The sequence below is a fragment of the Sceloporus undulatus genome, chromosome 2 (genome assembly GCF_019175285.1).
Source record: "Sceloporus undulatus isolate JIND9_A2432 ecotype Alabama chromosome 2, SceUnd_v1.1, whole genome shotgun sequence".
NCBI classification, from domain to species: domain Eukaryota; kingdom Metazoa; phylum Chordata; class Lepidosauria; order Squamata; family Phrynosomatidae; genus Sceloporus; species Sceloporus undulatus.
This window is the reverse complement of record NC_056523.1, coordinates 46,707,812-46,732,463: the sequence shown is the minus strand read 5'-3', so window position 1 is coordinate 46,732,463 and position 24,652 is coordinate 46,707,812. Positions and strand designations below refer to the sequence as shown.

Below are 24,652 nucleotides of genomic sequence, written 5' to 3'. Positions count from 1 at the left end.
AAAAAAAATCTGCCCCCTCTTTTCTTTCCTCCACTGCTTTATTAATTAGGGGCAAACTACTTTTGCACTTGGAACTCAGTTTGCAACAATGGAAGTAAGCTGAACACAAAGGGAGAATGGGAGGAGGAAAGAGAAAAAGGGACATTTTAGAACAGGGGTAGGCAACCTGCGGCCTGCAGGCCGGATGCGGCCCGGCAAGGCCTTGGGACTGGCCCCAGCCCGGTCCTGCTGCCGATTGCAGCCGGAGCCTTTGGCCTCTCACGTGAGGGCGTGGGACCTTTGGCCTATCAGGAGGAGGCGGGCAAGGGGGGGCAAGCGGCAAGCAAGGGGGGCACTTTTCTATAGAAGCCTCCGAAACATGCATTTATATTAACATTTTTTAAAAAATCAGCTATTTTTTTTTGCGTGTCCTCCATTTTTGTATAAAATGTGTCCTCCATTTGAAAATTTTGTCCTACATTTGTCCCGGTTTATTTATTTAATTAATTTTTTAAAAAATTATTTAATTTTTTATTTTTTGGCTTTGGCCCTCCAGTTGTCTGAGGGACAGCAACCCTGCCCCCGGATCAAAAAGGTTGCCTACCCCTGTTTTAGAAGATGCTGAAAAAGTGGGATGAAGAAGCAATAATTGAGATTATCCCTGTCTAACTGGGACAGTTGAAGGGTATGAAACATGTGGTCAGATTGCTTCAGTAAAAGCTTCTCTGTTTACCAAGTAGGCCATCAGCAGAAGCCCTCTAAGGCATCTGGCAAAGAGAAGAATAAGAAACTCCTTTAAAGGGAGAAAGATCAAAGAGAAAGTCTTCAAGGGCCTTGCTGTCCTTCCCCTGTCATTACATGAGTTGATTCAACCACACTGTCTCCCTTTGCTCCGCAGACTTAAAATTGAGATCTTGCTTTTCCTTACTCCTTTGACCTATTCACCATCACATGACCCCCTTCTCCACTGCACGGGTGTCACTAGGGTAGTGCAGGGGCTGCAGACATACCCAACCCCACTGGGTGACATCCTGAGGGGGGGGTGACTCCATTGCTCTGTAAACATCTGCCTTTGGCATTCACTTGCATCCCATTGTTGAAGCGATGATGTGAGTGGGATGAGGCTCAGTGGGAGGAGAAAGATGATGCTTGAAGTTTTAAAAAATTACAATTTAAAATGTAGGATTTAAATTTTTGCTTTTAAAAAACTTTTTAACTTATTCTTTTTAATCATGACAGCTTACCATATGTTCCCTTTAACTACATGAAACTATGTACATGTAAACACATTTAGAGTGTGTGTATTATACTGAATTTAAAGGTATAATTTTAATTTTGCTAGTTTTCATGTCACAACTATTGCCATTACATTCAGTTCAATATGGGAATTACAATTTATGAATAACATCAGTTCAAAAAACTTTACAAAGTGTTCTGTATGATGCGATCAATGTGGGGGGAGTGTCACCATCAATTACCACACTGGGTGTTGTCAGCCCTAGTCACACCACCGCTTGCCTGTGTTCAGCTATGTCATGGTGTTCATTACTTACATATTCAGTATGTGAAGACATTTCCTAACTGTATAATATGCAGTGGCCTAAGCTCATCCCCTGGAGAAAAGCTACTCATATAAAAGTGTCATATTTTGTTTCTTCTTGCAATGCAGAACATGTATCTTTGCCTGGTTCACATGATCCACTGCCAAGTGAAGAACATGAGGAAATCCCTCCTCATCTAAAAGACTGGAAGTAAGATAGCCCTTTCCTAATTTATTCTGCTTTTTGTACCCAGTTGAACAGGGTAATCATACTTGTCAGAAGTAAACATTGGGTTAAACCTTCAACTGAGATTATCTCCATAGCCCTAATCAAGCATTCTAAGTAGTGATTAACTAAAAACATGAGAAAGAGTGCATGCTAGTTGTCACTTTGCTTAAGTGTTGTTGTTATGTAGCTTCAAGCCAACACTGACTTATGGCAACCCTATCCTAGAACATTTTTGGCAAGAATGTTGTAAGCTGCCCTGATCACAGGAAGAGCGGGATATAAATAAAATTTTTATTTATTATTATTATTTATTCAGAGGAGTGGGGTTGTTATTGCCTTCCTCATAGACTGAGAAAGTATGATTTGTCCATTACCAATCAATAGGTTTCCATGGCTGAATGGGGATTTTAACCCTGGACTTCTAGAGTCCTAGTCCAACACTCAGTCCACTACACCAAACTGGTTAGGCTATTTAGCCTGCCTAAATAGCCTAAAGGCACCAGATCCTGTCTGATCTTGGATAGTAAGTAGGGTGCATTTGGATAGCAGATGCACTGATGAATGCTGTAGGCTATATTTTAGAGGAAATAATTGGCAAAAACACCTATGAGTATTCCTTGACTAAGGAAACCCTATGAAATTCATGAGGTCACCATAAATCAACAAGTAACTTGAAAGTGTGTGTAGGTGCAAAAAGTAGCTTATATTTATTGTATCCATAATTATTCTCAGCTAACAATTTATATTTCTCAGTCTCTTAATTGTCAGTTAACTCTCATTTTCTATTTTTTCTTTATTTGTTATATTGGCTTAGTTTTAACCTCACTTCTTTTTGTACAGCCTCTGACATCTTCCTCAATAGCAAGAGTATCTTCTTGTACATCTTGTACAAGATGTGGTGCTCTGGATGTTGTTGGACTTCAGCTCCCATCAGGCCTAGCCAGCATGATAAATTATCAGGTATGATGGGAGATGCAGTTCAGTAGTATCTGGAAAACAACAGGCTTCCCACCCTTGCTCCTTGAAGACAGTACTATAAAATCCACATGAAGAATTATATGTATTTATGGCACTATTTTTATAAGATGGTTTTCCACAGTTAGTTGAAGCTTCTCATGGTTTAGTGTACATTTTGTATAGTGAAACAGTTAATCTTGAAGTGTGATATGCTTCTATTTTATTGAAAGTATTTCTATTACATTTATTTAACATACGAATGTATGAGGAGTAAAATTAAAACAGTTAAAAGAATAGTAGCATTTTAAAAGTAAAAAACAAAACAATGGCAGAGTAAAAACAAAACCCAGAAGCAGCAGAACAATACATTAAAAGCTAGGGAGAATAACAGTGTTTTCATCTTCTTTCTTTCTAAAGGTTATCAGGAAAAGGCAAACAGGCAAGGTATTAGGGCATTAAAATGCCTCCCAGCAGTCCTTGGCATGTCCAGATAGGCTGAAAAAGACATCTCTCAGAAAACCCAGAGAGTTGTTACCAGTTGGTACTGAGAGTACTGAGCTAGCTCAGCCAATAGTCTCACATGGTATAAAGCATCACTGTATGCTCTAAAGCAGTGGTTCCCAAACTTTGGTCCTCCAGGTATTTTAGACTTCAACTCGCAAAAGTCGCAGCGAGCTTGGCCAGCTGTCAGGAATTCTGGGAAATGAAGTCCAAAACATCGCGAAGACCAAAGGTATCTCAGTTGGGGGAAAGCCTATTCCTTTATTGTTACTTCTGACCTTCATTCAGAAGATGAAGACATTAACATTCCTTCTTGACATCCCTCATGTTTAGAAATCACTCTTGCCAGGCTTTGGTAGATTATACCAGAGTGGTCTGAGTGCTGGACTACAACTTTGGAGACCAGGGTTCGATTTCCACTTGGCCATGAAATCCACTGGGTGACCTTGGGCAAGTCACATTCTCTTGGTCCCAGGGGAAGGCAATGGCAAATCTTCTCTGAACAAATCTTGCCAATAAAACCTCATAATAGGTATACTTTAAGGTCACAATAAGCCAGACATTATTTGAAGGCACACAACACTGGTCAGCAGCCTTGTCTATAGGATAATTTCAAGTTTTTTCTCCCTATAGAGGAAATGTTGTGAGGAAAATCAGATACTGGGAATTTAAAGGCTCAAAATAGCAGGGATATAAACTACAATAATTATTGTAGATATTAAAGAGCAATGTCTCCATTTCCTTTCCCAGCAGCCTCTCTGCTTCTGAACAAGACATTAAAGAAGCCTTTCGGCGGTATGCATCCAGTAAGTGTTGCTATAGGAGTGCCCCTGCAAAGCATATGAAAGTCCGGAATCTCACTCCTCTCAACACATTCAGAGTATGTACTAAAGTAGCTTTTTAAAATGAACAGATAAATTCCTAATTGGCAGTTGGAGAAGACCAGTGATGGCAAAACGTTTAGAGACAGAGTGCCCAAATTCAAAGGTGTTCCTGCACTGGCTGTCACCTGGTGCCGGGAGTGGGACTTCTGGGGGATGGACATCAGAGGCAGGACATCCACCTTCTGGGAGCAGGACTTCTGTCTTCTGGGGGTGGGACTTCCCTGGAGACAGCTGAAGGCCTAGGACATGCCTGTTTCTCCTTTTTCCCACCCTCCGTGTGCCCCCAAAATGGCTTTGTATGCCATCTCTGACATGCTTGCCATAGGTTTGCCACCACAGGGGTAGACCATAGGGGCCAAATAAACAGTACTCAGTAGTGTTGCCAAGTTTTCAAAACAGCAATAGGGTGTAGTCAAAATTCATGATATGCAGGATTAACAATCAGCAAGTAGCTGTAGCTAAGGGTCTTTATTAACAAATTTGCATTCTACATAAAAAACAGATAATAGAATCAAAGATTGGAAGGAACCCTAAGGATAATCTAGTCTAACCCCTGTGATGGAGGACAAACTACTACCAAGAGATTAAAGATCCTCAGAGAATGAGAATCCACCACCCTCCAGAACAGTCTATTGCACTGTGGAACTAGCTCTTAATATCAGGAAGTTCATCCTAATATTTAGGTGGCATCTACTTTCTTCCAATGTGAATCCATTGATTCATGATCAAAAATCTGGAGCAGCTGGAAAATAAGCTTTCTCCATCTTCAACATGGCATGACTTAAAATATTTTAAAATAACTACCCAGTCTCTTCTTCTCTAAGCTAAGCATCCCCAGGACCCTAAGCCATTCTTCATCAGACTTTGTTTCCAGAACTCAAGATCTTGGTTGCCAGCCTCTGAACATGTTCCAGCTTGTCAATATTCTTTTTGAACTATAGTGCCCAGAACCAGGCATAATACTCCAGGTGAACTCAGACCAAAGCTGGTTAGAGGTACTTTTACATCCCTTGATATGGACACAATTGCATTGGCTTTTTTTTTGGACAACTGTGTCACATGTTGACTCATGTTAAACTTGTGGTCTACCAAGACCTCTATATCATTTGCATATGTACTGTTGTCAAGCCACGTGTCACATTTTATTTTTCCTGCCTAAGTTTAATACCTTACATTTATCCTTGTTTAAATTCATTCTGTTAGTTTTTGTCCAGCTCTCCAGCCTATTAAGGTCATTTTGAATTATGTTCCTGTCCTCTAGGGTATTAGCTACCCTCTCCTCATTTGGAAGCTTCTGAAAATTTAATAAGTATGCCCTCTATTCCATTGTCCCAGGCATTCATAAATATGTTGAACAACAATCGGCCCATGACTTTGCTCTGGGCCTCACTAGTAACTTTTATCCAGGATGAAGAGGAGCCATTGAGGGGTACTCTTTGAGTTTGGTCATTCAACCAATTACAAATATACCTAACAGCAGCACTGTCTTGCCACATTGGACAAGCTTGTCTGTTAGAGGATTGTGAGGAAACTTTGTCAAATGCTTTACTGAAATCTAGATATACAACATCACAGCATTCCTCTGATCGACCAAGCTTGTAACTCTAGCAAAAGGAGATACCATTAGTCTGGCATGACTTGTTTTTGAGAAACCCATGATGACTTTTAGTGATCACTAAGTGCTCACCGACTGTTTAATTATCTGCTCAATAATCTTTCTCAGTATTGACATCAGGTTGACTGGGTAATAGTTGTTTAAGTCCTCTTCCCTCCCGCTGCCTTTTGAACATGTGGACAACATGTGCCCTCCTCCAGTGTGTTGGGACCTTTCCTGCTGTCCAAGAATTGTCAGTGATTATTTCCAGTGGTTCTGAGATTACATCTTCATGGTCCTTAAGTACCTTTGGATGAAATGCATCTGGCCCTGAGGACTTGAATTCAAGCAGAGTAGCTATGATGTATTCCTTTACTACCTCATTACTTATGCTAGGCTGCAGTTCCCTTGCTGCATCATTTACTCTGTTTTTCACTAGGTTGAGCACTGTTGTTGTTTTTTTGGCAGGGGGAGAAGACTTGAGAGAGAGATGCTGAGAAATTCTGCTTTTTCGTTGTCTTCCCTATCTTCTCCTTTTTCTGAATTTTTTACATTCTCTCTACACCTACTGTCTACACATTTGTATTCCTCTGGTGATTTTCCACTTCTTCCATTTCTTCAATTGTGCCATCAATATCTTGTCTTCAAGAAGCTCCTATCCATTTTAGTATTTCTTACCAAGAGATCTCACACAATACTCCTCTTAGCTTACTGAAGTCAGCTCTCCTAAGGTCTAGAGTGCATGTTTGCCCACCTTTGGTTTCCGCTTTCCTCTGTATAACAAATCCCAGGAGAATGTGGTCACTCTTCTTCCCACTGCACAATTGGTTGGTTAGGATAAAGTCCAAATCAGCTGATATCCTCATTGACTCCTCCAACTTCTGGACAATTAAATTAAATTTCTCTTTGAAATCCCTCCTGATCCGGTTTGCAAGTCTCTTAGCAAATATGTTCTTGCCAACAGCCATGAGATATAGCCCATCTCTTGCCAGAAATCTTTCCTCATGAAAGCACAGACCATGGTCCCAGAATGATTGAATCAAAGAGCTGGAAAAGACCACAAAGACAATACAGTCCAAGCCCCTTCCAAGCTCAATCAAAGCAGGTCCGACAGATGGCCATCCAGCTTCTGTTTAAAACCTCTAAAAACATGACTCTATCACACTCCAAGGCAGCATATTCCACACTTTGAGACAGCCAAACCTTTCCCAGTGACACCATCTCAGTCCTCATTGTTCATTTCCAGTATAATTCCCTCTCTTCCTGGTCCATGTAAGGAGTGATGAAATCACAACTTGAACCCCAAAATGAAAGCATATATTATGACAACTAATGTTGATCAGAGACCTTAACAACTGGAAGTGACATTAAGATTACTCCATAGCATTGTTCATGATTGGAAATCTATCTTGCCTGTTTTTGGTAAATTTCAGCTAGAGGAAGCAGCAGAGAAACAGCTTGTACCAATTTGAATTAAGAGACAGAAGAGTGAGAAACTCTCTATACCAGCTTTAAATTAAGTGAGGTGGATTGAAAGCAGCCCAGGTGCCGCTCATCCAAATGAAATGAAACTAACCATAGTAGTGATGCCCTTGGTCTTTTTTCTACTTAGGGAAGTAGGAAGCACTTACAAATATAAGAGAATTTTGTTATGTTGGATTTAAGCCACTTGTTTCTTTAAAGAAATATTATAGCTAAAACAGTCAGTGTTAAAAGGGAGCAGGTAGGTCGACAGAGTTAGGATAAGCATTATCTGCAAGGTCATCCTTTCAACATAATGCTGGCATTAACCATTCAAGACGTCTGGAAGGATATTGGTCTTAATAATGGAGGAAAATAATACAAACTGGTTCACAAATATTATGTCATTGCCTAAATTCATATGCTTTAGGACTGAGGTTTGAAACGGGTGAACCAATTCTGTTATGAACAAATTTTGCAACATTTGGTGGTATATAAACTTAGAAAAAAGTGCAAGCAAGAATTGTTTAAAATTATGCATGTTGTGGAGAAACAGCTAGAATCTTAAGTCATCTGCTGAAGCTGAATGGTAAGAAATCCAGGACAAATGAAAATAAGTCTTTCTTCACATAGTACAATATTAAATTGTGGCTTCTGTGACCACAAGATGTGCAGACCAGCAACTCTGAGCATTTGATGAGGTGTTTAGATAATCACATGGAGGATAAGCTTTCTGGTGGTTACTAGTCATGTGCATTAAATATTCATTCCTTAACAGAGACAAAATCCCTCTCTATACCAGCTATCAGGAACTATATTCCCTTCAGCTTTCAGTTGGCCACCATGGGACTCAAGAAGCCTTTGATCTGATGGTTCAAAGAATCACTTCAGTTTTATATCACCTTATGTTATGTTTATATCCATTTTATTCTTGCTTTCAGTATCGTCTGGAAACTTTCACTGAAACAAGAGAGACATGTGTGGCCAGTGAGTTTTATAATGGTGAGTTATTTGTGAAAAAGAAGAAAAAAGTGGTTCAAGCCTTCTCATCGCATCTCTATGCCCAACTTTGCAAAGAGTTATGTGGTGCTTTGAGTATTCCAGGTGACCTGGGTTTGAATCTCTGCTCAGCCATGGAACCCAACTGACATTGGGCAAGTTATAGCCTCTCAGCCTCAGAGGAAGGCAATGGAAAACTCATTTTGAACAATTTTTGCCAAGGAAACTCTTTGTTAGGGTCATCATAAATCAGAATTGACTTTGAGGAACATAACAACAAAACCTTTCTGTTTACCAAATCAAGTTGTTCTGCATATACTGTCCTAATGTCCTTGAAGGAAGGGTAGGCTAAAATGCATGTAAGTAAAGCTAACATAATTATTACAGATCTTCCCATTGAGAAAGGAGGAGAGCCTGTTCCCGGCAGCAGCAACAGGAACGGCTATGAACTTGTGAACAGCTGCTGACAGGAATTGTACTTCCTAATATAGAACTAGCTACAATGAAATTTGTTTACTTGGAGCTCAGAGTGTGAGAGAGTAGGCCATCCTTCCTCTCAGGAACAGGACCAAAAAATTATTTATATCCCTCTATGGAAGGGAGTGAATTATTTCATACTGCAGATCATGCATTTTAAAAATTGTTCTGTGTCACACAGTTCGAAGGAAGCTGAAAATTGCAGGCTCTTCATAAAAATTCTTAAGGTACTACAGAACATCTTGTTGCTCTTATTTTAAAAAAAACCCTGCACACTTGTGAAAATTCATCTCACTACACAGTTTCCACAGCATGGGAATTATATGCAGGCCTTTCTCCCTCAGGAAGGGCAAAGAAAGGGGGAATGATACTGAACAGAATGGACAAAAGCCACCATGCACTTCTGAGAAAAAAGTTGGACCCTGATTATTTTTTTTTGCTGAAGTCACTGTCGTTTGTTGTTATTATTTTAAGTTATGTTTTATATTGTAAATTGTTTAATTGTATTTTAAGGTGGGGTGGGATTGGAGGATTTGGACTGTATATTTTAATGTTGTAAGCTGCCCTGGTTGCATTGCATAGAAGGTTGGGATATTATTATTATTATTATTATTATTATTATTATTATTATTATTATTCTGCCTTTCTATGTACAGCAAAAAATAGCTAATAGTAGTGAGGTTAAAATTGTAATAGAATCAGTCCAAAAGGTAGTCAGTGTACTCCTACAGAAGATAGGGCAGAGTGAAATGTGCAGGGAAGGGGAGAGAAGTGGTGGGTCAGATGCTGCTTCATTTAAAAAAATTTTTTAAACAATTTAACTAGAACCTATGACTCAGGAGAAACTGATATTGCAATTGAAGAAATCCTGAGACATTTTCCTACTTTGAGGAAGAAAATGTGTAATGGTGGGCAATCTGTAAATGTATGTTCTCCTGTCATGTAACTTGGAACAGATTCATTTCCTGACTATTATATTTTTTTTTTGTGGGTATTTATTTTTCTAGGTGGATTTGTGGACTCTTCAGCTGTTGCACCACCACCTGCTCCATGGGAAATTATGGTGGATCCCCCTCCTCTGTTTACAGACTGTGAAATGCATCTCCCAATACCACACTCCTATTCAGTAGAGGTAAAAACAAAACCAAACAGGAAACTGCTTGTGCTCTGGTTTGGATTTTAATAGAGGTTTAAAGATATTTGCTCTTCATTTCCCCACCATTCAAGTTTTTCAAGGCCAGAGCTATATATAAAGTCATTGTATGGAAAAAGGTCTAATTTTCTTAGTCTATGGATTTTTAGCTGGTGGGTTGGTACCCACTTGTGGATCTTAGCCTGACCCAAGGAGAATTGCAACACTAGCACTACTACTGTGCAGATATAGGGGGAAGAGTGAAGAAGCACTCCTCAAGAAAAGCACTCCTGAGAAATTGCCTTCCAACTTTCATTTAAAAACATCCAAACCTATTCTACTGTCAAACAGCTCTGACCAACAGGAAGTTCTTCCTAATGTTTAGGCACCTCTTTTCTTGTAATTTGAATCCACTGGTTCATGTTTTAGTTTCTGGAGCAGCAGAAAACACGTTTGCTTCATTTTGTACATTATGTCTCTTTTGGATATAATATATAGAAACAGTGCTTATTTTACAGCAGGTATTGGGAATATTTGGCTTTCCAGATGCTTTGGCTTACAACATCCATCTGCCTCAGCAAGCATAGCCGAGGATGAGAGCTTATGAAATGTATAGCCCAAAACATCTAAATCTTCAAAGTTCCTCACCACACCTCTACACAATGACACCTCCATCTTTGCAAGAAAACAGTTTTATAATCAGTAAAGCAATAGGGATGGAGGATAAATGTGCATTAACAGAATATGTACACATTTATTGAATTTGTGGGCTGCAGAATTATTAATGAAAGGTTGTGTGTCTCTTTCATCAACTCATCATTTCAGTAAAAATGGCACCTGTCAGGGTCTTCACCTTCTTTTTAGTTTTTAAAAATTATGTTCAGCTAAATGAACAAGACTAAAAAGTCAGCCCACCATACCAATGGATTCTTTAGCAACGGATTCAGCCACCCACAGCTTGAGAATCATAGCATCATAGAGTTGGAAGAGACCGCAAGGGTCATCCAGTCCAACCTTCTGCCATGCAAGAAATCGCAATCAAAGCATTCCCGACAGATGGCCATCTAGCCTCTGCTTAAAGACCGCCAAAGAAGGAGACTTCACCACTCTCCAAGAGAGTGTGTTCCACTGTCAAACAGCCCTTACTGTCAGGAAGTTCCTCCTAATGTTTAGAAAAAAATAGTGTTACACTGGAATGGGATACTCAGAGGAACAGGCCAGGTATTGATCAGAATCTCATTATCTCACTTGCAGATTTTCCATATTATTTGGGATATAATTTTTTTTTAAGATGCCTAGTAATGTTAAATATTATCTGTCTCCATGTCAAGGGCTATAAACATGGTATAATGGAGATTAGAATCCTGAGTTTTGTAATTGGTCACTGTTTGCATCCAAATAATTTTCACCCATCTGACTTGGTGACTGTGCTTCATTGTTTGCTTTTGTTTCAGAACTGCCCAAACTGCAAAGGATGTGGCGCAATTAGGTGCCAGTCTTGTGAGGGCACTGGCAAGGTTGGTAGAGACATTACATAATTCTTATCCATGTTTCCTTTTCTGCATACTGTCATGTAGAAAACAGACACAGAAAGTCAGCCACCGATGCTGGCGAAATATCAGGAAGAAACTCTGCTAGAACATGGCCACATAGCCTGAAAAATCCACAAAAAACTAGATGCAGAAAGTGTTCTTATAAAAACATATATGACATAGAGATACCTAGTTCCCAGTAAATAAGAAACAAAACAACAACAAATGTATATTTTAAAGGACAATTAGAAAAACAGACATGGACATTTCAGAACATTGTTGCTGAGCTAACTGTTTCTTTTCAACAGCAATGTTCTCCTTGGATATTCTGTTCTTTTGTGGGTGTGTATGTGCACATCACCAGCCTACTTCTGGCAATCTTATGAATTTCATAGGCTTTTCTTAAACAAGAAATACTCAGAGGTGGTTTTGGCAGTTTCTTCCTTTGAAATACAGCACCTTGTATTTGTTGGTGGTCTCCTATCCAAGTACTAATCAGGGCTAACTCTGCTTAGCTCCTCAGATCAAACAAAATATGGTGCCTTTAGGGTATTTAGGCATTCTCTCCAATGTCTGCCTTCATCCTGTTAATGTAGACATTGAAGCATTCAATTTGAAAAACAATTGTTATTATCATGCACCTTCAAGTTGTTTCTAACTTATAGTGACCCTATTTTAGGATTTTCTTGCAAGATCTATCCAGAAGAGCTTGCCATTGCCTTCCATGGCTGAGTGGAAACACAACAATTAGAGGAAACACTGGTGCTTTAGAGGAGAATTAAATTGTTGAATTAGGTCTTATTTCCTTACCAAAATCTCAATCTCATATCTCTCACATCACTCTCATAGCTCAGATTATCTGTTCAGGTACTAAGGAGTGGTTATCTTTTATACCAACTACCTTCTACACTATTAACTAATCTTGGGTCCATTTTAGTCTCTCATATCAATACATATTAATCCAAGAAATACCAAAGCCTTCTGCCACTTTTTGTGTTCAGTTTCCTTCTCTTCTCTTTTCATAGCCTACTATGATAAACCTTTAACTATCGTAATTTATCATAATTTTCCTGTTTCTCCAGCCCAAGTTAAGCCTTGGATAGTTTTGAAGCTGGTAAACATATTAATTTCCTAGTTTGGTTGAAACCATGTTTTTAATTTAAACAAGTGCAATTCCAAATCAATTATTTTTTAAATATTAGTTGTCTCCTTACCTGCATTTGTGTTTCCTTGATGAAGAACTCCATATACATCACTTGCTATTTTGTTTCTACTAATGCATTTCTCTATTTTTTAAAAAAATAACCTTTGGCAATATAAATTTAATGTATGCAATTCTTATAGAAGTTGGAGAATATTCAGAAATGTAAGCATACCAATGTGCCTCTAATTTACTTTGGCAAAATTATCATCAGTACCCTTAAAGAATGTATACTTACAATAATGCCTTTGAAGTGTCAGAATATTATGCTTTGCTATTCTACCCATGGAATAAAGAAACCAGACACAAATGTATGGGTTAAAACAGGGCCATTTATTGACCTATTTAATGATTTCTTAATGGAACTGCCACTAATATCAAAACCAAACAGATGTGGGAGACAGGGAAAGCTGCATACCGGTGTCTTACTGCAGACTACTTTTGCAGCTTATTAAAGATGATAACACCTGGGCCCTCAACGACAGTCCATAAGTTGGGTTGCCATTGGACAGCCTGCATAAGGAAGCCCAGCAAGAAGTCCCCCTTCCCAATCTGCAAATATTAAAGTTGGGGTATACCTTCAAGCCAGACCCAAGGTCCATTTCTTTCAGCCACCCCCCAGGTCGCAAGGCCTGTAGAGATGTTTCAAGAAATTTTCCTAACACCCAGTAGAGTGTCCAAGGTGCTCGCCGAGATATGGGAATTATGATTTATGTGTAACATAAGTGCAAAAAACATTACTAAGTATTTTGTAGGGTGTGGTATGGGAGGAGAGCAATGGCAGGGTCTTGGTGACACCATGAGTTGCCACACTGGGTGACACCAACATTAGTGGTGCCACTGGCATGGGCTAGTGCCAGACAGTGGAACATCCTGCTGCTTGGCTGGAACTCTTGAGAATCCACTGCATCATTTTGATGCAGATACTACTTGTAAGACTGTAAGAAAAAGGAATTTTTACCACCTTTCTCATTGGAAAGAATGACTTTTAACGACAAGTTTTAAAAAAGCAAAGCAAAAAGCTTTCTTTAGATTGTATTTTGTTTCTTCGAATATAGAAAAAATGTTCGGCATGTGGTGGTAGTGGAACCAATACACTGGAAGGCGACAACATCTGCTCGTGGTGTTCAGGAACAGGAGACAGTCAGTAAGTGAATATACACTTGGCTAGGTTGCCACCCAAAAATCTGTGGTGTTGTAATACAGCAGAAGGCAAATGTGGAGCTCTGAGTGCCATTTTTTTTTCTTTTGCCTCTTGGTTCCAACAGCCTGTCCAGAAAGCTAAAGAATAGCCAGAATTGGACAGGTGTCTACTGCTAGTTTTGAAAAACTGGAACTATGTGTTATTAAACTGTGTAGTTACCTTTGTCAATCTATTTCAATCAAGAATTGCTGCTCCTGGAATCATCCAGTAGTGGTAATTCACCCTTTCTTTGGGCTTGAAAAAGAATGGTCAAATCTGGAGGGGCCTGGGGCCATCGGACAGCCCTGGGGGCCACACCGGGATCCATCTGTTTCTTGCCCTACCTTAATGTGGCAGTTTTCAGGACAGGAACTTTCTTTCTAAACATTTCTGGGGTTTTCAGCAATGGCAAATGGTCCTTCAGAAGTTATGAAGAATGATGTCAGCACTGGACACCCTGTGCCACCTCATCAGCCATGTTGGTGGGGGCTAAATCTGGTAAAAGCTGGGTTTGGGGGGGAGTTTGATGTTGCAGAAGGTTGATAGCAAATTCTTACCTTCACAATGACCAAAGAAAGAGAGAGAGAGAGCGAGCGAGAGAGAGAGAGAGAGAGAATTACTTAGACAAAAGTTGGATTTATGGGTAGTGGTTTAAGTATTGGATTATGACTCTGGAGACCAGGGTTTGATTCCCTGCTTGGCCATGGAAATCAACTGGGTGACTTTGGTTGAGACACATGTTCTCAGCCCCAGAAAACTCTATGATAGGTTGCCTTAGGGTTGCATGTTCCATTGCATTAATGATAATGTTAAAAATCATGTTTTTTTTTAAAAATTGTAAATCTAATTACTTGTACACTAAAGAAAGATGTTGACTCTGCATTCTAGGATTTATATAAATTTATTTGGTATTGTTTCTTTTCATATTCTCCCAGCTGCTTCAGTTGTCGTAGCAATGGGTGGCTGAAGTGTTACCGTTGCAGTGGGAATGGTGTCTTGTTATTTCATACTGAACTTACAATCACTTGGTAAGTTGAAAAGCAAAGAAAGCTAACCAGAATTCTTTAGTCATTTTCCTTGAAATGTAGCATTTGAGTTCTCTGAGAGAAAATTATTTTACTTAACTACAAATTGCAGGATTACATAGGACAGATTTATGGTGGTTAAAGTGATAAACAACCACTTTAACAATGCAATGTGAATGCAACAGAAGATGGTTATAAGCTCTGTGTCCATGTTATTTACATGAAGGGAAACAGTATATTCCAGAGCACTGCAGGACACACTCCTCCTCCTTTTGGCCACATACTCTGTACATATATTTGCCAATACATTTAAGGAAGATCGACTCAGATACTTACATTCCCAATCACATGGGATTCCAGTAGTATGTGTAGGCCTCATAAATGCATGGATGGCATAAGAGGACAAGTGTGTCATTGGAGGTTAGTCCTGCAACTGCTGGTGTGACCCGGTGTACATAATTCCCCCACTCACCCAGTAATAAGAGTATGCTTTTGGAATAACTGTTGAACACTCTCAACATATGTTTGGACATGCTATTGACAGAGATTACTCCTGAATACTACAGCTATAATATGATGTAGTGGCATCCTTGGCATACCTAGGCAATTGTATCAGCCAGGAGAGAATTTCCTTGCAGTTTAGGCCACAGTTCTATAGGAGTCAGTCTCACTGAAATCAGTGTTCCCTTCTTGTCAAGAAACATGTTAAACATTGAAATGGCAATGTATCTTTTTAGTTCTCTCCAAAGGCGGATATGAGTTGTATGATGTTAATATTTGCTCAGTGCTTCAGGCCTCAAGGTGCATGTTAAAATGAAAACAACCCTCATTTTTTCTCCTCATCAGGAAGAACAATATCTTAGAGCACCTGGCAGACAAGGATCCCAATTTTCCAATTTACCTTTTACAGGAAGCAACTGGGGAAGAAATACTTTGTGATGAAAATTTTTCGGTAATGCATTTGCAATCCAATAGCCTGTATTTTGTATTTTGGTTTGTGTGTGTCTCATGGTGCATGTCTGTGGTCTGTGATTGAGTATGCAAAGTTTGTGGAAGGTAGCATATATACCATGCATACTGTCATTTATACATGCTAAGCTTGTATGTAGACATGAGTACAACTACATTTTCTATGCAGTTGGACTTGGAGGCCCTTAGTCATTCTCAGGTAATTAGCAGCAACAGTTGGATACCAACATAGATATGGTCCCTTGCAGAAGTATTCAGCCTCCTATGACTCCTTTTCCATCTTTTCTTTGTTACAACCTGGAACTGAAATTAATTTAGTTGGGATTCTTGTATCTTTATGTACACATGATATGCAACACTGTGAAGGTGCAAAATATTTCCATTGTAAAGTATAATTACCACTTAGGGAAGGCTTTAAAAGGGGTTTATCTGCACACTTTTGCAAAAGTATATGTGGAGTTTCCTATGTTAGTGGACTCATTTATGCTTGCTGCTATGTCACATAAAGACAACTTGGCCTTGGATTTTTAGGAGAGCTACATTTTACCAGAGGGGAGGGAAACTGATTCATGTGCCTAATGTAGCCCATTATTAAGGTCCCTGCATGGGAAAGGCAAGGAGAAAATCTGACTTCCTCAATGCAAACTAGTAAAGCACCAGCTATGCACCTTGTTGTTGTTGTTGTTGTTGTTGTTGTTGTGTGCCTTCAAGTTATTTCTGACTTATGACGACCCTAAGGTAACCCTATCATGGGGTTTTCTTGACAACATTCGTTCAGAGGAGGTTTAGCATTGCTTTCCTCTGAGGTTGAGAGCATGTGATTTGCTCAAGGTCACCCAGTGGGAAAACAACAACAACAACCCTCTCCCCATGGATCAAGGCAGGGAACAACAACAGATTAGCAAATACACAACATTCGTTAAAAATATTTATCAATTTAAAAGAACAAATAAGACACATACATATTTTTAAAAATCCATTTAAACATTCACCATAAAAGACAGGTTTTTAATGCAGTTTTATATTTGGACAGTGTAATCAGCTGTTGAAATGTTGGAACACATCCTGATCAGCACCATAGTTGTGTCTCCTGACATCAACCAGCCCATGGGGGATTAGTGGCATTTGAGATCTGGTTCACCATTCCAAACTGGTTTCCTACTCCTGTTCTGATGAACAAGACACCATACCTTTGAGTCCTGTATAGAAAGGAAATTTCAGTACACCCCAAAATGCCTCATTCTTGAAGCAAGAGAAGCAGCATCTGCCAAAATTCCCTCTTCAGCACAAATATTTATGACACAGAAAGCTCATCCTCTGTTCTGTACAGTAATTTATAAACAATTATGCCATCACATCTGGGTGCTTAAGTACTTCTGAATCACAGGTTCAGTCTCCCTTATCTGAACTGCTTGGGACCAGAAGTGGCTTTGATTTTGGATTATTATTGTTATTGTTAGTATTGGCTTTTGGACTACGTGTATTTGCATGTACATACATAATGGGATATCTTGGGGATGGGACCCAAATGGAAACATAAAACTTATTTATACTTTATATACACCTTATACACATAGCTCAAATGTAATTTTATACAATCTTTTAAACTGTTGTGTGCATGAAACAAAGCCTCTGTACATTGAACCATAAAGAAGCAAATGTGTCACTATCTCAACCACCCTGAAAAAAGTTTTGGTTTTTGGAGTATTTCAGATTTCAAAATTCTGGATTAGGGAGACTCAACCTGTCCTTAAAAATATACCTTACAAATGGATTTATAAGAATGTCCCTGTTTGTACTCCAGGTATTTCCCATTATTGATTTCCCAGAGACATCCATTGAAGACTATTCACGAGCATGTATTGAACAACATAGAATGCAGTTAGCCTTAGGAAGTGTTCATCATATCCTGAAACAGGTGGGTGGAATGGAGTGAATGATTTCTTAAAATGCTTGTTCTTTGAGCCTTCCATGGAAACTTGTTTCTGATGTGTGTCTGTGTGTGTATGACAACTTCATGAATTTTGTAGGATTTTCTTAAGCAAGAACTACTTGGAATCTTGAACTCTTCGACTGACAGAAAAATATGTTCATTTGACAAAGAAGCTTATTAAAAGGAAAGAAAATATGCGAACAGTGCCAGTATACATAACTGCAAACTCTGTTTTAGTCCAAACTAGGTGAGACACACTGGATCAATTAAATATTGGTAAATCGATACCTATGTAAGTTCTACCTCATCAGTGAGTCTCTTCCAGTTGGGACTACATGCTGTGTCACCCCCCCCCCCCCGCAACACACACACATTATGAAATGTTACACCAAATCTCCCACATTGCTTTTTTATTCCCATGAAAGACATGTAAAACAACTTCTAAAAGAGTTTAGAGGCTTTCTGACTTCTCAAAAATATCTTTCTTCTCTAAATTCTCAAAAATTCCTGTATCTTAGCCAAAGACCTTTGATAAGAGATGGAGAAATTTTAGGGTTGTTAAGCGAATAGTGCATGGAGATACAGAGGGAATTGTTTGTTTTTGTATTTTAAACTTTTGTTTTACTCTCTCTTTATAAAACAAAAATAGAAAGGAAAGGAATGGGCCTGTCAGAATTAACAGGAAGATGTTCTGAAACAAAGTTTTTCACATACAGTGGACCCTTGTTATACTCTGGGGTTTGGTTTCAAGATACCTCATGTATAACAAAATACATAATCATAAATATAATGACATAGCAAAATGGTGTCCCTTATAAAAATGGAAAATCAAAGTTTGATATTTGAAATTTATACTTTTTTTGAACATTTTCAAATGGTGTATGCTTGAATCCGTGTATAAAAAAATCCATGTATAAGAAGGGCCGACTGTGTGATATATGCCAGGTGATGCGTGTTGCAAAGGTTAAATATTCAAAAGACAATAATGTTAAATTTGTGGATGTTACACCCATTTCCAGATACACAATGGGCTGTTTGGGAATGTAACATCACTCTTCATCACTGCATGAGTTATGACTGATCTGCATAAGCTGGGGAATGAACAATGAAGAACTGCTTCCTGGTAGTTTTACTATTGGAGACCTGCACAAATTGTGATCTACCAAGCTAAATTTAGGCACGGTACAGACCTCCCAAAAAGGGAGGCCTGCCGGCGGCTGTTTTTCCTCCACAGGGAGGCTGCAGCCGCCAAATCATGTGGCTTCCCTGTGGAGGAAAAGGAACCTGTGAAAAGTGGGTTCCTTTTACCCCATGGTGGCGGCATACTGAGTGTGCCACTGGTGCACTCAGTACGTACGTGCCGCACAGTGCCACGCATGTATATAGAGCGCTGCCATTGTTACGCCCTTGTCACATGCGAGGATTGTGGAGTGTGTGGGTGCTCCGCCCCCAGGCAACCCTAGCACATGACGAGGGCATCACAAAAGGCCCATCTGTACCAGGCCTTAGTTTACTATCCATAGCAAATATCTCACCATTCACGTGATAAACTTTCTGGATTTGCTGCCTGTCTCAGATTTCAAACTCATCAGGGATTTGGTTCAGTGGGCTGCATTCAGGTTGCACTACTGGTTGTTTTGCAGACATTAATTGGATTTAGATGAGGCCAAAAAAAATTGTTCTTTCATGTATCAAAGGGGATGATATAGTTTGTGGGGCACAATGTTCACAAAAGGGTTAAAAACAAGATATCTGAAATGCCCTCACAAAGCCATATACAGAAAAGGACAAGACAAGTTTGAAAAAAGTGTATTACCCAGAAGAAAAGATAAACAAAAGCACTTCTAAATGCACAAGTTGTTAAAGGTTCTCGAAGAGGAAGGTTTTCATGGTCTATCTAAACATTTGTACTGAAAACAAATGCAACAGGAAGAGACTTTCATACTTGGCTACCACCATTGAAAAAGCCCTATTTTACACCTGCCAAACTAGCCAGTCTTAACAACCAGATCATAATATTTAATTTTAATATTTAATTTAATATTAATAGGTTCTGGCCCTAGACTTGTGGGCTTTAAAAATCCCAGAAAACTAGGGAATAAAAATGTTTAAGGATATAAATACAACTGTTCTGTGGGCCAGGAATACAATGCACAATGTAGACTATGTTGTTTCAGCATCTAGACCCAATCTTCCAGGTGGTGGGAACACCACAGATACAATTGTTTGGTTGCCTTCTTGCTTTCTTTGGAAGGATGTCAGTGGAAGCATCTGAAATATTGTGATATAATTAAGCTCAAACCTACAAAGGTTGAGAACAAGACCTCTAGCATGCTAACAAACATGTGTCCCATCGGATGTGTAGGGAAAAATCTGCACAATTCTCCCATACAGCAACTCAGATTTCTCTCTTGCCTTAGGTGTCCCAGAACTGTCCCAAATTACATATGGTTATGGATGAGAAATGATTTCTTGACATGTTGAGATGCTCTGTTCTAACATTGTCAACTACATTGAAATTTATCACACTTTGGGACTTTTTGTTTGGTAATATGTTCATGAAGGTTTTTGTGTGTGTTTAAAACATGGCATTTTGTAAAACAAAACAAAAACATTTTTGCAGAAAAAATTGCATCTTGGGCAAAATATATTTTTGTGTGTGCAAAACATTCTGTGTGAAAGTTTTACACAAATTTGACTTGCAAACAAACAAATAGGAAAAAACTTTTATAATCTTGCTCAGTGGTGAGAACCTTTAAATTTTTTTTCATTCTTGCGAGCTTCTCTGCCTACCTGAGATGAAAGACAAAAGCATGAATCATCTTTTTGATTTCTTGGTCCATTCATAGATGCAGAAGTTGCTATCCTGTGATCAACAAGAAGCATGCCTAGCAAGATTTGGCTAAATTAGCATGCATAGGGAGTGGAGGAGAAGGTGCCCTCTAGGTTTTAATGTTTCTCAAGCACTAGAACAACTTTCTGCAACTTTCCCCTCACTCCATTTGTTGGATTACAATTCTGATTGCCCATAGCTCTATCATCTAAGGATTGTATTGCTTGTAGTCTGCTAGATCTGGAAGGTGTTGGACTGGTGACATTTGCATTTGGATGCAACTGATTCCCCAATGGTAATTTATATTAATTCCAAATCTGATTATAATATTGTTTTTTTTCTTTTTGCAGAAACAAACCATTGAATTGGTGCCACTCACAAAGGTGGAATATGAATGGAAAGGGAAACTCTATTCCTTCTATGTTTTTGGTAAAGAGAATAAGGTGTACACCAAAGGCTATCCAGCAAAATGCTGCTGTTCTGTCATGTGACACAGGTCAACCAATAGGACATTCTGCTATCAAGTGACACTGCCAACCACCCTTATTTGTTTTTCACATCATCTTGCAGGATTCCACCATGCTGAGAGTTTTTTTCTCACGATGATACATTATTGACGTATCCCTCCACAGGAGTACATGGCTGAAATTATGTTGGGATGCTCTTCACACAACTGTTTGCTTGGATGCAAATTGAGACACTGCATTATTACATTATTCCACATAATATTCTTAAGTCAACTATTTAGTTTCTTCTATGCAGTACATTAGAGTATGCCTTTGTAACAATACCATAGACATCTTGTTGACAAGCAAGCAGGACATAATGTACAGAACTCTGCAGTAATTTTAATTCCTCTTGTTAAAATGTTTAAATGGCTTCCATCTCAACAACAGTGACAGAAGTACCTTCTTAGGAGCAGGAGTTGAAAGACAGGTCCCCCCCAATGTTTCACTTACTAGATTTTCCTGACATTTCAGTGCCTTATTTGTAAGACATGCCAATCTTTGAGCAACTTTTGTCCAGATCCTGTTAAGTGCCAACAGAGTATAAAACATATGTACTGGTGATGTTCAACTTACATATTGGTGACCATTCCAGGTCAGGGAAAAAGAGCAGCAAAGCCTTAAGACATCTGTTTGCACTATAGGTTGAAGAGGACCTACTTGTTTGAAGACATACTAAATACCTTCTTATACAAGTATGTTAAAAGTATAACCTCTAGTACAGTCTGAATTTATGTTAGCATAGAGTCCCAAGAAAATTCTATCCAATAGAATTCAGGGAGCCCTTTTATGAAATATGTGTTTTTCACAAATAAAACATAATTTAGCAGGGGGAAAGAATGGATTTTACACAAAATGCAATCTCTCTTTATGGAAGCAAATGTTTACAAATAATCCTTAAATGAAAGAACTCTTTGCAAAATGGGTTGAGACATATAAAGGCACTTTACTTTGGGTTGAGGATGAGAAAAAGTGTGAATATTCTTTAAATCTCAGTTTGAGATTTTAGAGGATCTTACTGCATCTGTCATGTTGCCTTGCCTAAGATTATGTAATGGAAGAATTCAAGGAATAGTTGTGCTGAAAATTGAATCTGAAAGTGCAGCCAAAATTGAGGTCCAAACATGGTCAGCTTGTTCTAGGGTGGACGCTGTTTCTCCCAGTTTTGACTCAATAGTACAAGCTCCCCACTTCTTTTGGTAATGAGAAAGGTTCTCTATGCCCCAGGGAAACAGAGGTCCTGTTGAGTTGGTGGATCCAAGAATATTCATGCCTTCTTCACAGAAAGCCTATAGGGCATGTGTGAGGTTCTTATATCAACTACTGCTTACAGGAGCACTGCCAATGATGACAGAAGTCCTGTTGGTTGGTCCCAATTTGAGCAGATTCCATGAATCAATTCTTGAATGATGAGTCCATAAACAAATAAATCGTGTTGATTCATTGGGTTTACTGTAGTCAGGCCACATAATTCAGACTAATATATTTTTGTGTGTGGAACTTTCTATAAACAGAGTGGCATGTCCCCTCACTAGAGAAGACCAGTGGAAGGACCTTTGCCTAATTCTAGACACCTCCAGCAAAGTGGATCTAGGATTAGGATTATGCTGACAGCTACCTAGTTTTGTGATGAGCACCCAAACAACAAAGTCTCAACATACTCCATGTTAACCAAAAGAATTATCTGGACCTGAAGAATTATCTGAAGAATTCAGGCCATTCTGTAGGACAAGTTTATTTCCATGCAGTAAAACAGTGTTCTGCATAACTGCGAAACCTCACCACCACAAAAATGGAAGCATCTGAAGCCCTTGCTCCTCTAATGTTGGAGTTCCAAGATTACTACAGACAAAAAGGGGTAGACTGTGAGGCCTGATGTGGGATTTAAAGTCTTTCAGTCCACTGAATGTCCCCCAAACAGAGGGATTTCCTATGCCAATCCTGGAACTGGTGTACAGTGGTACCCCGGGATACGAATTGATCGCGTTACGAAATTTCCGGGTTACGAAAAAGTTAGATTGGAAAAAACTGTTCCGGGTTACGATGTTTTTTTCGGGTTACGAAATTTTTTTCGGCGCGAAATTCAAACACGCGGCTTTCCAGCGCTAACGGAAAGCCCTTTTCGGGTTGCGAAATTACTCGGGTTACGAACGGAGCGGCGGAACGAATTAATTTCGTAACCCGAGGGAGCACTGTATATGTATTTCTTCCCAGTGGTTAAAAAAAGTAGGGCGGAGAGGAAATAAGTGAGTGGTTCACCCAAGGTTCCATGCTTCTATGGGCTTTTTAAAGTGATGGTGCCCAATTGTGCTTGTCAGGGAGATACACCAAACCTTAAAATTGCCTGCCTTCTGGTGAGCAGGGACAACTGCTTTATTTCAAGATACTTTCAGAGGAATGCTACTTTTTATTTGAACTGTTGATATTTAAATAACTTCATAGTGTGCTTTCACTCATCATGTGGTGTTAATGTTTAAACTGTAAACTGCTCTGGATACAATTCCTGAAGAATAATATATATAATTGTTATAAATACATTAACAAATAAAAATCTCACCTCGTCAATATTTGAATTTTACTGCTATTAATGGCATAGGTTTGAACAACAACAACAACAACAACAATTTAGTTGCTTTGCCAGGTCTGGGGTCCAGTTCCCTTTCAAAGCCTGTTGTGGACTTTGCTGCCCCTGGCATGCCACTGAGATTTACTAGCAAATTAGCCTTTCAATGTTTGGTGACTAAATGGGGGGAGGGGGGCACTTTTTTGAAAGGTTTTGCCCAGTTTGCCACTTAATGATCGAATTGTGATTTGCTGCTGAATTTTAGTGGGGCTGTTTGGGGATGGATGGGTGCCAAAAGAACCATGGGGGCTAAAAGCAGGCTGAGTTGTACATGCTGCCCCCTTCCCTGCCCTAAGATTTGGTGGTACACTTCAGTGCTGATAAAATGTTTCGGTGTAGCCAAAAGTCTTTCTGGGAGAATTTTATTTAGCTCTATTGATTGAGTCAGCTACAAGGACCCTCAAAACCGTTTCTCTTACCAAGAGAAAAGGGATCAAAGGAATACTGCACAGGCAGAATTCTCTGAATGAAGTGTTTCTTTTATTAAGGGGGAAAACACAATCCACACTCACTCACACATACATGCCTGGACTAACGAAATCAGGAGTTAGCTTTGAATAGCTGGAGGCTGAACTAATGACTATACTTACACAAGATGAGGCTTAATTCTGGATCCAATTGTGGGAGGGATAGCATAGGATATGGCCATTCAGGAGAGCAGAAGGAGAACTGGTCAGAGTTCACCATGACAGATTGTCCCTGTGTCTTCTAACTAGCCCACTGATGAAGGATTTTTTGAGGATAGGCAAAAACCTGAAGGCAAAGGTGTTTGTTCTACATCAAAGGGAAATCAAATCTACATTGTAAAGGATTGATTGGTCTGGCAATGTCCTGGTTGAGAATTATGTTGTAAATCAGTTTTATTAGGCTTGTCTGGCAAAACATCCTCCTAGAATCATAGAATCATAAAATCATCCAGTCCAACCCCCTGCCACGCAGGAAATCTAAATCAAAACATCCCTGACAGATGTCAATCCAGCCTCTGCTTAAAGACCACTAAAGAAGGAGACTCCACTACACTCCAAGGGAGTTTGTCCCATTGTCAAACAGCTCTTACTGTCAGGAAGTTCCTCCTAGTGTTGAGGTGGAATCTC

General features: G+C 39.2%; 1 protein-coding gene across 4 annotated transcripts in view; it reads left to right on the top strand.

Annotated features, from left to right (window-relative positions):
• Window positions 1-22,884, top strand: part of LOC121924450 (protein SSUH2 homolog) — a 38,321-nt gene extending 15,437 nt beyond the window's left edge. For 3 of the 4 annotated variants that reach the window (XM_042455931.1, XM_042455930.1, XM_042455932.1), the window contains 10 exons: window positions 1,649-1,730; window positions 3,957-4,086; window positions 8,087-8,147; window positions 9,629-9,753; window positions 11,208-11,270; window positions 13,545-13,633; window positions 14,605-14,697; window positions 15,541-15,646; window positions 17,468-17,581; window positions 20,780-22,884. In XM_042455931.1, coding sequence (XP_042311865.1) covers window positions 1,649-1,730; window positions 3,957-4,086; window positions 8,087-8,147; window positions 9,629-9,753; window positions 11,208-11,270; window positions 13,545-13,633; window positions 14,605-14,697; window positions 15,541-15,646; window positions 17,468-17,581; window positions 20,780-20,920 — 1,004 coding nt within the window. In that variant the 3' untranslated portion in view covers window positions 20,921-22,884. The remainder of the gene's footprint in view (window positions 1-1,648; window positions 1,731-3,956; window positions 4,087-8,086; window positions 8,148-9,628; window positions 9,754-11,207; window positions 11,271-13,544; window positions 13,634-14,604; window positions 14,698-15,540; window positions 15,647-17,467; window positions 17,582-20,779) is intronic. The other variant, XM_042455933.1, reaches the window with a different exon arrangement.
• Window positions 22,885-24,652: the final 1,768 nt, after the last annotated feature.